The following is a 14,571-nucleotide window of genomic DNA, read 5'->3' on the forward strand; positions in this document are numbered from 1 at the left end:
GTTGTAGATTAGCATGATCCCATCCTAAAGTTCCAATCTTAGGGAAAAAGCCAAATAAAAAATACCAATTCACTGCGTCTTGGTCATCCTTGAGATGTATCCCCTTAATAAACTACAAGATCTCCTTTACGTACTCTATCTTAGAAGAGGTTTAATATATTCTGTTTATTTTGTTAGCTTTGATGTCAAAAGAACTCTTTAGATAAAGAGGAAGGGAAAAGGTTACATTAATTGATATTTATAGGACAGCTTCAAAGTCTCCAAGAATTTGCTTAATCTAGACCACCTGTAGTTAGAAATAACATTTTGCAAAAGCATTTCTGAAAAATATTTTTATCTAGTTTCCAAGATTCTTGCATGAATTTGTATAATTTATATCTCTGTTTTACATTGGTCGGGTGTGACGATGACATATTAAGCAAAGTTTTGAAAAGTTTTAATGTTGCTGTCTTAACAGCTGTATTAGCCAATCATTGACTACATAGAGCTCTTCTAACGATAATTAGGGAGTTAGAAACCATTTTCCTGAACTAGAACAAATCCCTTCTTTTGCAGAAAAGTTTTTCTTTAAATTACTTTTCTTGATTACGAGAATTGATGCAACAAGGCCGCTTGTTTCACAAAACTCTGGAAACTCTGGTTTAATCTAGAAATTATTTAATTTTACCAGTATTCAGAGAATACCATCTTGAGAATGTTTCATGCCCGCATCCCGAGTTAAGAACCATATTTCATTAGATAAGCTTTAGTAATGCTGGGTTAGACTAGATTTTACAAATAAGGGCATTTAGTTGCTAACTGTTGGACTGCAGAACATCAAAATAGTACACTCTACAGTTCGCCGTAATAAAGTTACTTTGCTGATTACGATTTAAGGGAGTGTGTACCTTGCATTTAGGAATCCCCTATTTAAAGATTTCAACCAAAAGTTTAATGTAAAGATCGATGATAAAAATTTCTTAACTTTTCTATATGAAAAAAAATGAAATAATTTTTCCCCAAATCCCCCTTTCAAAATAACATTTTCAAATTTTTCTTTTTTAAAATACTTGTATCCGTCATTCGTAGTTATTATTAGTACAATAGGTGGCCGGCAACAGAGAAATGGACCAATTATACATGACGTCACAAGTGTCAAATATAACAAGGAAGACAACATTTTCTCATATTTGTTGACATGATTAAATAAAAAAGTGTAAAAACAAAAAATAAAAAACAAAAATTGCATTATTTCACTGTAAGATAAGCACTTCATTATCACTATTATTAATAATTTTGTCGGACACATAAAACTATTGAAACTTGTGACGTCAGAATACAGCTGTACTGAAAGTGTACAAGTTCTACGTTGCCATCTTTTGTTCTTGTTAATCTATTTGGTATTTATTATTTTTCTGTTAATTTAAATGCATTATTATTTATTTATTTGTTTATATTTAGGAGCCTGATTGTAGTGGGCATGGTAAATGTGAGGATGGTGTATGTGCCTGTATGAAAGGATATAAAGGAGAATTCTGCCAGGAAGGTTAGTTAATTTATTTTACTCCCCCTCATGTAGATTTCTCGGATTTTCTTTCAACAATCGCGACAACTTCTAACTTTAAAAAAAAACCTATATCTCAGCAACTTTTTGGTGTACACTTTTAGTAATTCAGACTATTTGATCTACAGAAATTTTAATTTGAAATAGATGCAAAGATATGCGATAATAAAATTAGTGTTTGTGGCGACTAATAACCATCTTGTAGATTTTTAACAAAAGTATCCACAACGATAATATGTTAGACTGATAAATGTCAGATAAAAATACATTCGTAGTCCATAGACATATTGAGGTGTACGTACAAGCTTATGTACACCACATCTTTAACTAGAAGTCAAAGTTGTGTAAGACGCGTCGAACATGTACAAGTATAACATTGTACATGAAGAAGTTTAGTACCGGTTGCAGATAATGCACAAAATGTCCACTATTAAAGGTATACTTCTTTTTTACAAAATATCCAATAATTCGAAAATTCTTCATAATCAAACAAAGAATTACGACATTTTAAATTACGAGTTCTTTTTACAATTTTGCAACATAAAAGAATAGTAATTTCTGTAGTAAAAGTAGTATTTTCCTTTTTAAAACTGTCTAAGCTTAGATGTTATTCATGAATGTCTTTTTATTTTTACGAGACACTTTCTAGCATGTTTGCTTGAATTTAACTAACCGAATCATTGTTTATCTATTAACTTCTGCCCTCGGCTTGTTTCCCGAATTCTCTAGTTTTCTTCATTCTTTTTATACAAATCAATGTTTCCATTTATCTTAGTGTTCCTTGCTGGCAGGAGTTTCCCCCCTCTCTCTTCTCTACTTTATTGAATTAGATATTTTCTGAGTTATTTTGGATTTCAGATTCTTATATGAAATCCATTTTTCTCACTATCCACTACTATCGGCTGGAAGGTCTGGAAAATGTGTTCATGAGAGGGGGGGGGGGCACAATGAATTTTATAAATTAAAATGAAGTATGTGAACTTTAAAAATTTCCGATGTTTACTCTACAAACGTCTTTATTTGCAATATTTCTACTGGAATTTATAACTGTAACTGAAAACAAAACTAGATTATTTTTAAAATTCGGTGATGGTGATGGACCATACCTCTGTAGAGTAAAAAAAGTAGATGTTAGTTCCACATTTATTGAAAAATATATTTCGGTCTGGGTTGATCCTCGTCAGTTCTTGAGATTGTTTCTGTCACGAAGATTTACAAATAAAAAAACAAGTAGAAAAATATACCTTGAGATCTAACTATGCAGATTCTAGATATATAGAAAGCAAAAACATTGAAGCTACAGACTCAAATGTTTCAAGAAATTAAGAAAAATTGTCACATCTTAATTAAGATTGAGTATATGGCTGACTGAGTTGATCTAAGTTGAAAGAGATATTGTTTGTTAATGAGGGGTTGGATTTGACTTGACCTTTTCTTAGACATTGCCAACTTTAGAGCTGGGTAAAGGGTAGAAAACTACTCATACAGTCATCTAGTTATAATACAGTAGGACTCATAAATCTGTAGAAAAATAAGACGACATTTAAGTTATTTTATTTGTTCTTAATGTTGTTATAAATCAAATAGTATTAACTTAAGCTTGAGAAACAATGTACAGTGTACAATTGCTAAAGGAATTGAGTTTTTGCCACTATTTAAAGTCCTCTGATTCCAATATCTTTGTAATTTTATGGTGCAAACCTTTAATATTTCAAACTTAGTTTAATTATTCTGTAAGTATTAATAGTTTGAAATATCTAAGGTCTACGACATTGGGTTACAAAGATATAGAGATTAGAAAATCAGAGTTTGTGGGAGAAACTCAACTCCTTTCATGTTAAAGGTCTTTTAGATCAAGATATTCCACAGTTTTATGGGTCTCACTGTAGCATCCCTAGTTATAGTTGTTTTAGATCAAGACATTCCACAGTTTTATGGGTCTCACTGTAGCATCCCTAGTTATAGGTCTTCTAGACCAAGACATGTAAGAAAAAGTACAACAATTATTTAAAACTTTATGATGGATGATTCTCGTTTCTTTTTATATTTTATTCAAATTCATGTTAAAACTAAATCCTGACTTGAAAAAAAATATTTCTTTGAGGAGGATGAGAATACAAACGATTGATGTATTTACACATATATCGATAGGTTGGAAGTAGGGATGGAAGTAGGGATGGATCGTTTTCACTTTTTTGAAAAACGATCGTTTCGTTTTAAGAGCCACAAAGCAAACGGTCGTTTTTGAAAACCATCGTTTGTAAAAACGGTCGTTTTGAAAATTTCGTCGTTGCGTTAACAAAAGTAGGTTGTTTTTAATTTGTGACGATAGTTAACGACCTTTTTAAGACAAAATTTATTTTTTGGTCGGTAAGTCCTTAGATCAGAAACATTCAGGTTATTTCTCTTGAAAAAAAAACATTATAACAACTTTCATAGACTTATCTTCCTAAATAAAAAATTGAAATTAATTTTCATAAAACTCAGAGTCATTAGCAAGTTCAAAACAAATTTCAAAACTAACGTTTTTTTCTAAACACGAAACGAAGAATGAAAGTATTTTCGATCGTTTAAAGAATGAATAACAACCCTAGTTGAAAGGTTTAGAAGACAGATAACAAATTGTTGGATAGTGTAGGAGTATCGGATCCAGGGGGAAGATTGATCTAATTCATTTAGATCAGATTAGATCGAGCACTTTCTAAATTTCCTCATTTTAAACTTGATATTTTTGGTTTAACATTTTATTGGTCTAATTCTGCAGAATCACTGTTATTTTCCAGTGAAATGTCATAAAAATAATGGTTTTTATCTGAAATAGAGATGTTAGACTTGCCAACGTTTTTGTAAAAAAAAATATAAAATATAGTATGATATAATTTCTGGTTTTCAAGTACTCTAAACTAATTTGAAAGTGGGAGCAGGGCTGATGGTTCAAACTTGGTTTAATGTTGAGTCTCATACCTTAAACTTAGTTCCATGTTTACCAGGGGGGGAGGGGGGATACAACTATTCCTCGTCTGTGCCAATCTTCATGCAAATTAATGTAAATCCGTTTAAACCAATCTTAATGTTGAATAATACTATTCCCTGGCATTGAGGACAGGATTTGTATTCATTATCACAACATGAGTAATATCTTAGTAGCGCCAATTCACAGCAATATTGTAACCTGGGTTCTTGGACAAGTTTCTAAACTTTTCAACACTCTACACATAAAATAATGTTTGTATATGTTTAAAGTAAGTTTTAAAATTAAAATATCAGAATGTAAGAACGTTAAAAAAAAAATTTTCCTTATAAATATATTTTTTTATTGTACTTTAGAATTAAGTCTACAGGGAAAAGTGTATTATGTTAGATTTACAATATTCGATTTTAATAATTAATAAAATTTAGGAGAACAAAAAACACAATTTTATTTTAAAATATTTTAGCTTAATCCTGATATGGGGTTAAATTTATAAATCCATAGATTAAATCTTTCTTTGTATAGGATATATCCAATATATCCTTTATATAAAAAGAATAGCAAACTTCTTTTATGTTTCCAGCCAAAGATTATAATGTAAATTCCGAATTTTATTTAGAAACAAGATTTGAATTTTCATATTTTCATTTTTAAATATTAATGCATATTTTCTTTTCTAATTTTCTGGATATATTATGGGATTAGGAAGCCCCGTTAGGAATAATCTTTCTTATTATAAATTCCTGCATTATTAATAGTATGCAGGCTGGAACAAATTTAGGCTAGAACTTTGAGAAAATATTTTCAGGCATAAAAACATAGATTAAAGCAAAAAAAACAACTGAATTTTAGTACAGCAACACATAATTTGATCTTTTAAATCTGTTTCATTAAAAGTAGGAAAATCATTTTTTTGGCAAATGTAAAAATTTTAAATTTTAATGATTATGTTTTATATAAATATTTTTTAAGCTGCCACAAAGTTATTTTTTGTTTTTATTGAATTGCATATATACCCTATAGGACTGTAGATAAGCTGAAGCTTATGAAGAGAATATTACTGTTTAATGGACAAGGAAATATATTTTACAGAACTATTATCCCTTCTGAAAAATTATATTAAAAGGATTTCTGTCCAAAGTTAAGCATAAAAACCTTTCATAGTTTTATATTTTATCAAGTGCAGAGATTTAATAGTTTCACTTCAAACCCATATAGTTTGGATATATAGAAATTTAAAAAAATGTCAAGGTTCTTCTTTCACGGAAAAAGGAGATTTAAAAAAAGGTTCAATTAAAGTCACGTTTCTCCTTTTATCTCACAATGAAATTGAGTCTTTGCCACTAACTCTGATTTTCTAATCACTACATCTTGGCAACCCAATGTCGTAGACCTTAGATATTTTAAACTATGAATTATGTTAGGTAAAATAATCTAAGCTTGAAATATCCAAGGTTTTCACCATCAGATAGCTAAGATATGGGGATTAGCAAATTTGAGTTTGTGGCAAAACCTAAATTCCTTATGGAAAATAAATTTCTAAAGAAAATAAGTTTTACTCACAAATTTTAATTTTCTAATCCACAATTCTTTGCAACCTAATGGCATAAACCTTTGATATTTCAAACTTAGACTTTTTGTTCTAACAAAATTCAAAGTTTGAAATATCAAAGGTCTACAATCTGGGGTTGCAAAGATATAGGGATAAAAAAAATTGAGTTTGCAGCAAAAACTCATTTCCTTTGAATACTGAAGAATTAAAATAATTTTGTCCTGGTTATTCTTATCTTTAAGTCTCTGATGTAAAGTTTGCAGAGAAAGAACGTTTAATAAACATTGAAATTATCTTCCCTTTGTAGATTTAAAGAATTTATTATGTTTTAATCCAACTATTCAAAACCTCGCCATTCAACAATTCTCAACAGAGTTCTGAATAGTCTTTTTGTCATGCAAATCTTATAAATGAATTGAGTCTAATTTGTCTTTCTAGATGAGAATGTCAACTTGACTTGGCTTTCTAGTAATATAAACTTTAATGCTACATACAATGACTTTGAAAAATATCTGTCTTCAAACAAATTTAGTTTAAACTTTTTCAATAAACTGCACAATCACATATCCTTTGTTCTAAAAAAATTGAGTAAAATTTATAGCATATTTTAGTATTTACTTCAATAAATTATAAATCTTTTGAAAGAATTTATATTGTTGAAATAAATTGTAAGAGTATTACACACCATTTCCAGCCGAAGCTTATTTTACACTTGTGCTTTTCTGAATTCTTTATTTATCATGGAGTATTCCCACAGAATACAAATACATTTCTTCTTTTTATTCACGTTCATCTCAATCCTATTACATTCCTTTTTCATCTTTTTATCATATAAGAAGCCTTAAACTGTTCAGGAATATTTTATCTTTGAAGTTCACTTCAGTCCCTTCCTCCCCATTACAATTTTAACTCCTTACCTTCAAATTCAGAGTAATTTAACTATTGTTGGAGAATTCAAATGAGAACTGGCAAGTTGGAAACTCAGAAAACAGACATTTCTATTCTTAGCTTGATTCTTCTATATTCTTCAGTTTAGTTTTCATAGTTAACTATTATAATCTGAAGCCAGTGCTTGCTGGTCCGATATATTTTAATCTAATTCTGTATCAAGGGGGGGGGGTCCTATTAATTCATATATGTATTGACTCTTGGTTTTTGTTGCTAAAAAATTAATAAGACTGATAGATTATTTTAACCGATGCAGCTAAAACAATTCTAGGACCTCACATGACCCCTGTCCGATCAAGATAAAAAATTTCCAACTGAAAGTCCCAACCTTTGGTTTAATTCTAGTTGGAAACATTCTAATCTGGACTAAATCTGTAGCACAGTGCTGGTAGAGGTTAGGATTAAATATTTGCTAAACTGATGAAACTCCCCTACAGTATCTAGAATACACTGCATTCACATTTCTCAACAAAATTTATAAATCTAAATAATATTGCAGATTTTTGGTGTTTTCTCATGGATAAAATAAATTTCTTATAAAATCTTTAAATCTAATCTAATAGCTAATTTTTTGTTCTTTGTGAATATTGTGTCAAAGATTTGTATATTAGATTGAAAATATGATCCATTTTTTTTGTTAAGATTTAGAAAACTACATTGTATGAAGTCTCATTCTATTATGAAATGGCGGTTTCTTTCCAGATTTGTAAAAATTTCTTTGGTTCTTTGCCCTCTCTCTGAAATTGCCTTTTCTTCAAGCCACCATTACAAAATAAAGAATTTGTCATTCTACTGCCTAAAAGACGTGAAAAATTTTGACAGTTTAATCCTTTTGTTTTCCACAACCCAGGAGATGAAGGTTGGAAACAGCTGAGTTTAAAGGATCCAGCAAAGAGTCTATAATAAAGAAGAATCAGTAAAACTTCAATCAATCAATCAATCATAAATCCTTTCAATCTAAGTTTTGGATACTATATTGAAAACTATGTTGAACAGACATGGATTTCGTCTAAATATTTAAGAAGAATATTTAAAACAAATTTAAAAAAAAAAATTTAAATTCCTTTTTAAGAAACTGAGTCTTTACCACAAAATAAAATTTTATAATTCCTGTATCTTTGCAACCTGATGATGTAAACTTTTTCTATTTTAAACTTGTATTATTAGATCTAACAGCGTTCATAGTTTGAATTATCTAAGGTCTACAACATTGGATTCCAAAGATAAAGGGATTAAAAAATCCTTTGTAACTAGAAATCCATCAACAAGTTTGGAATACTGATAGATTTTAAATATACGTCAAAAACAATGCTTGCTTGGAACTTTTAGAAATACACTTTCTTAGATTCTAAAAATCAACTTGTGATATGGGTCTGTGTATACTGCACAATTGCTGTGAATTATATTTATTGGATTATTTAAAATCATAACTTGAGTCTTACTGTCATCTTTATACTCCACAGTTTTGAAATATTCCTGTAGATTATCTGGAATTAAACTTTTTTCCTTTAATTCATCTTTTTGGCTATATCAAATCATGCACTGAGATAATGTTGGTTCAACACAAAGTTGTTCGCTCAATCATGCCTCAAATCCTATATCATAAAAAAAATAATTTTCTGGAGCCTGTAAGATTTGTGGTTTAAAACCGAACAGTTGTTCTAAATAATATTGTTTTCATATTTGTCATTTATCTGGCATTTACTGTCTCTAAATGTTATTGTTGTGTAGTTGTTTAGCTAACTAAAGAGATGAATTAAATTAATATTTTAAGAGATATGATCAATGAAATAAAGACTAAATTTACACAATATATGAATACAAAATATAATATGTCGGGAGTATATATTTTTATAAAAAAATTTTAAAATCGGCATTAAAAGGGTTTATTCCAAAAAATATATTATTTAACTGAACCTAATTTGTTTGTTAAGCTGATTGTCCTGATCCGACCTGCTCTGAGAATGGTTTCTGTGTATCCGGTCAGTGTATTTGTAAACGAGGCTGGGTTGGAACTACCTGCAGCGCAGTCGACCCATCTGCTACCAGCTGCCTGCCTTCCTGTTCCCCACAGGGGACTTTTGATCTAAATACACAGGTAATAAAAAATAGATTTGTATCTGAAACCCAAGTTTCTTTTGTAGCATTCAGATCAAGTTTTTATAGAACAGTTCAAAAATTTCTTTCACACAGCAATTTTGTGACTCTACTTATGCTAATTAATTTTGGTATTACTGAAATTTAAACCAAGCATCTCAACAAACAAAATATAAAAAAAAATTAAAATGATTTTTTTCTGAGAAACATTTTAGTGTGCTCTTGATAAGTGATTTTCCCAAGCTAGAAGATAGATTCTAACCTAATAATGATAGTCAGCTCTTTATGTATCAAAATCTGAGATAGGACCAGTGGATTCCAGTATTGGAAACCTTTCTAACGAAGAAATATTGTAAAAAAAAATTCAGAACTTTTTTCAAAATAATTTTTCTTTTTGTTTTGATCAAAAAAAAATTGTGTTGGAAAATGATATTTTCATTTTATTTTTTTTTGATCTGCCCCTGTGACTGGAGATAACGAATTTCTAGGAGAATTCAACCTTTTCAGTTTAAATTTCAATTCAAATATATTCTCTTGGTTCCAATATATTCACAGATTAACTTATTTTTTAAAAGTTTTCTAAAGGAAGAATCTTATCTTCTTTGAAATACATACTGAATACTGAATATTGAATACTGAGATTAAATAAGTTGTTTATTACAGAAAAATAAGTTTTACACACTTGTATACTGTATCTTATATCATAAAATAAATAAAAGTGGACTATAAATCCCAAATAAGTTTTACACACTTGTATACTGTATCTTATATCATAAAATAAATAAAAGTGGACTTTAAATCCCAAATAAGTTTTACACACTTGTATACTGTATCTTATATCATAAAATAAATAAAAGTGGAATATAAATCCCAAATAAGTTTTACACACTTGTATACTGTATCTTATATCATAAAATTAATAAAAGCGGACTATAAATCCCAAATAAGTTTTACACACTTGTATACTGTATCTTATATCATAAAATAAATAAAAGTGGAATATAAATCCCAAATAAGTTTTACACACTTGTATACTGTATCTTATATCATAAAATAAATAAATCCCAAAAGCATGAACACATTTTAATTACTTGATATTTATTCAAGGAAGCTAATGTTCCTTTGATATTTACCTAGTCAAAAATTCCAATTTTTTCTCATTATTTAACTTGGATTTATTTATTTATTTTTAATTAAAAATAATTTAAGAGCTGTGTGTGTGAGGAGGGATGGACTGGAGTAGATTGTGGAGTAAGGGAGTGCAGTATCAACTGTGGTCAGCATGGAGCCTGTGAAAATATGGAGTGTGTCTGCGAAAAAGGTATTTTTGGAGCTTCTTTTATTCTGGACTTTCTGAAAATGGTTATTTGCAATATTGGTGCTTTGTTCTTTTTCTTCATGTTTTTTCTTATTTGTTTAAATTGTTTTTAAATGTTTTTATTTTTAACCTATAACTTCCTGCTCTGCTGGATTGCAAAATTTTGTTTATTTGCTATGAAAAATATAAAAATTATTTGTTTTTATTTAAATAAGTTATTGCAACTTGAGCAAAAAGTATTCACAGAATAATAATTAATTGCAAGTAAGTTTCATTCCTCCAGAATTCTTTTAATTAATTACTAATTTACCAGACAAACTTAATCAATTAGTATAGCCTAGAAAATAATTATGTCCCAAAATGATTAATAATTTTCTGTAGAACTATTCTTCGTATCTTTCATCTTGTAAATTGATTTACTCGGTAGGTTTATAGGTTACACAAGTGTTCTCTTTTAACCATTGTATCACATTATTGAAAATTTATATCTGGAGATTTTTTATGTATTTTTTTTACCAAATGTAGCAGATTTTAGAACTCAATTATGTCTTGTTTTAATCAAAGAATCGATTAATTACATCTTTCTAAAATATTCATATTAAACTCTTTAAATCTAGATAAATATATCTATATATACTTTCCTCATCTGTCTGTCTATATCCAATAAACGTCATAACGGCTGAACCGATTGGACCAACAAATTTTATTGCAACTCCCATGACACCAGGGAAGGTTTCTGGATAGTTAAAGATGTAAAAAAAAGTTAGTTTTTTACTGAATTTTGGGGGAAAAATTTGAGTAAAAAGTATCAAGATAATGTCCAATTAGACATTGATTCCCCAAATCTATTAAAATTAAGAACCACTTCTTTGAGATTTAAAACCCTGAGATTTTATAAAAAGTTCTCAACTCCTGACTGTCCTAATCTTTAATCCTAAATGAACTTCAAGTTTTACAACATTTTCTGTGGTTTATCAGCAAAAAATCTGCTATTCAGCTAAACTAGACAGGGTTTAAACAACTTTTCTAGAAAACGTTTTCTTTAAACAATCTTTAGGATAGGATGAAAATAACATTCGTCAAGATATTTAATCAAAACGTCTAATGAATTATTTTCACCAAAGACATTCATATTACAAAACAACTGAATCCCAAACTCTCATTTATGAAGAAAAAAACAGTATTTAGGGAAAGACAATAGTTCTGAAGATGGAAGGGGGGGGGGGGTTAGTTTTTTTTAGATTTATCAAGGGGACTGTAATTTTAAAATTTTAAAAAAATTCATTTACTTAATTTTTGATTCCATTCTGAATCCTATTCTTATTTTCAAGAAAATTGGATCTAAACAATTTTACTGATTGGGTAAACGCTGGCAAAATGCTTTTATTTCTAAAAAACACGAGAAAATGAGATATTTTGCCCTTCATTACTTTTATACAGCTCAACTGTGATTTATTTACGACCCTGCCTACACCCCCCTCTGGTTTTCTCTGTCTTTGGCCCACACACCTGTTCCTTAAAGATTTAATTAGTGTAGTTTAAGCTTTTATTGGAAATTCTTCCCGAACACGGGACTTTGATGCAAACATAAATGCATTTGTATTCTAGCAAATTGAAGGAATTGCCAGTGGGAGTTAACTCAGTCCAATTCTGCAAATTCTAATACTTTCCATCAAACATAAAAGTGATCAGTGATAGAGCTTGCATCCTAAACTGTTCTAAGGCCATTTTGCTCAATTCTACCCCAAACATAAAGCAATTTTAAGGTTGTAAACTTAACAAGGTTTGGTTGTTAGTTGGTATTATAAACATTTGTTCTGGTTTAACAACCTTTAAGGGGAATATAAATAGTAAAAGATTCTTATTCCTTCTCCACAAATATAGAGCAGAAAGGAATTAAGTCTTTGCCACAAATTCAGAGATAAAGAGACTTCAAAATCAGAGTTTGTGACAAAGACTCAATTCCTTAAAGATGATTTTATAGCAAACTTTAACTTTGATCTCTTTTAACAGAAGAAATCCTTTGTTGTGATCTATTGAACACTCTGGGCAGAATTAAACCTAGATTATATACATGTGGTTCACTAAGTCCTTTTTTTCTTTTTATTGGTCGGCAACCCATGTCAATTCACAAATTTAACCAATTTTTTGATAATGAACCAATATAATGAAGAATTTGTATGTGTTTTTAATGAATTTTTGAGAAAATAGCTAAAAAAATGATATCATTATGTAACAAGTAAAAAAAAAACACCTTTTGCAGTTTACGACTGTTAGACTGTGTGTGTATATATGGTTTAGTTATCCTGTTATATACAAAAAATATCAGTTCCTTTGTGCCAATTCAGTGGACTGTAAACACCATGGAGAAGAAATTCCTTTTATAAATATTGTTATAAGGCGCTCCTCTGTACATCAGTCTAAAAACTTAAAGGGACTGTAAAGGAAAAATTAAAGGGGGTATAGGATGAAACCTCAGAATCTCAGGCGTTGAATGATACATATAAGACATCTTCTGTCTAATGTTCCTGTCTCGAGAAATAAATATAGAACTGTGTCAAAATTATACCAAAATCTATTTCTATATATATGAAATTTTATATAAAAGTAGTAGGTTTAAACAGATCATATTCAGTGAATACGCAAACAATCTGAAAACAATTATATCCCACAGAAACCTGAGAATCTCAGATTTTCTTCCATTATAATTTTTTTTATTTTGCATTTTTAATGTATATATAATTGATAGTATTATTTAAAAGTCCGTATTACGTCACAAGAACTTCCACTAATAAGAGTGCAGTATACTGGTCACGTGATACAGACGGAGATCACGTGACCAGTATACTGTACTGCCATTGGCTGAAGTTAGGGTGACGTAATTATATCTATAAAAATGCAAAATAAAAATTAAATGATTATAACAGGAGCAAACCTGAGATTCTCAGGTTTCTGTGGGATATCGTCGTTTTCAGATTGGTTTCGCATTTGTGGAATATGATCTGTTTTATACTACAACTTTTATACAAAATTGCATATATCGTATAATTTGACACAGTTTTATATTAATTTCTCGAGACAGGAACATCAGATATGTATCGTTTAACGCCTGAGATTCTCAGGTTTCATCCTATACCCCCTTTCATTTTTCCTTTACAGTACCTTTAAACAAGAAGCTGAAATAAATAAATAAATCGGGTCACACTGGGTCTAATTGAAGTCTCCTTTTATCCCTTAGCATAGTGTAATTCTTTTAATTGGTTTTCTAGTGAATGGTACTGGACTATACACCATTACTACCAGAGTAAAACAACATTAATCCAAACAAAATAGAAAAGAATCCCCTTTCAAGCTGCAGGAGACATAAGTATTAAGATTAAAGAAACCTCTGGAAATATTTTTATTTTGTGGAAAATATGGAGGAAGTTTTGGTTTTGAATGTTAAACCCCCTTGGTAACTGCATTTATTAAAACTCTGTAGCTGAAATTGTAAAATTGAATTTGCTGCTGATTTTAAGTGTTAATTTTATTATTGAAGTTGGTCTTTCAGTTAAACCTTTCGTACTGGAAAACAAACTTTTAGAGGATCGAGTTTAAGAGAATTTAAACTAACTAGATGTATGGCAAATCCTGCTAGAACTTTTTCATTTTATATGGCTTAAAAACTATAAAATTCTATTTGAGTTTTATATTTTTATTCAAATTATCTTTAATAATCCTTCCTTTAGATGGCTTGAAGGGAAACAGTTTTGAAGTATAAAAGTGAATTTAAATTGCTGATCTCAAAACCAATTATGCAAATCAAAGAAGAATATTTAGAGAAGAATAACTGCCTAAATTACAATAATGAAAGTTAGTTTCATTAAGACATTTTACACTGCCATGAAAGAAAACTATTGTAAAAAAAGATATTGTATTTTTGTATCCATCCATTTTCTTATATTTCTACAATAGTCCAGGGGGAAAAAACTAGTAAAGAATTAAGAAACTTTTAAATAACTAATTCCAGTTTTAAATGTAATTAAAAAGTTTTACCCTTTTAAATTGAATGGAAAGGTAGAATTAAAGAAGAAATATTATAAACTTACATGCAAGGTAAGGTGGGTTGATTAACATTATACAACTAGGCTTTTTAAACAGAT

The 14,571-nt window shown here is 29.3% G+C and overlaps 1 protein-coding gene across 2 annotated transcripts in view; it reads left to right on the forward strand.

The window, feature by feature from the left end:
• The first annotated feature begins 1,419 nt into the window (after window positions 1-1,419).
• Window positions 1,420-14,571, forward strand: part of LOC111701217 (teneurin-m) — a 40,638-nt gene continuing 27,486 nt past the window's right edge. For both annotated transcript variants that reach the window (XM_023472399.1, XM_023472400.1), the window contains exons 1-3: window positions 1,420-1,525; window positions 8,949-9,112; window positions 10,321-10,432. In XM_023472399.1, the coding sequence (XP_023328167.1) occupies window positions 1,492-1,525; window positions 8,949-9,112; window positions 10,321-10,432 (310 nt within the window). In that variant the 5' untranslated portion in view covers window positions 1,420-1,491. The remainder of the gene's footprint in view (window positions 1,526-8,948; window positions 9,113-10,320; window positions 10,433-14,571) is intronic.

This window comes from Eurytemora carolleeae, unplaced genomic scaffold (assembly GCF_000591075.1).
Source record: "Eurytemora carolleeae unplaced genomic scaffold, Eaff_2.0 scaffold175, whole genome shotgun sequence".
NCBI lineage: Eukaryota > Metazoa > Arthropoda > Copepoda > Calanoida > Temoridae > Eurytemora > Eurytemora carolleeae.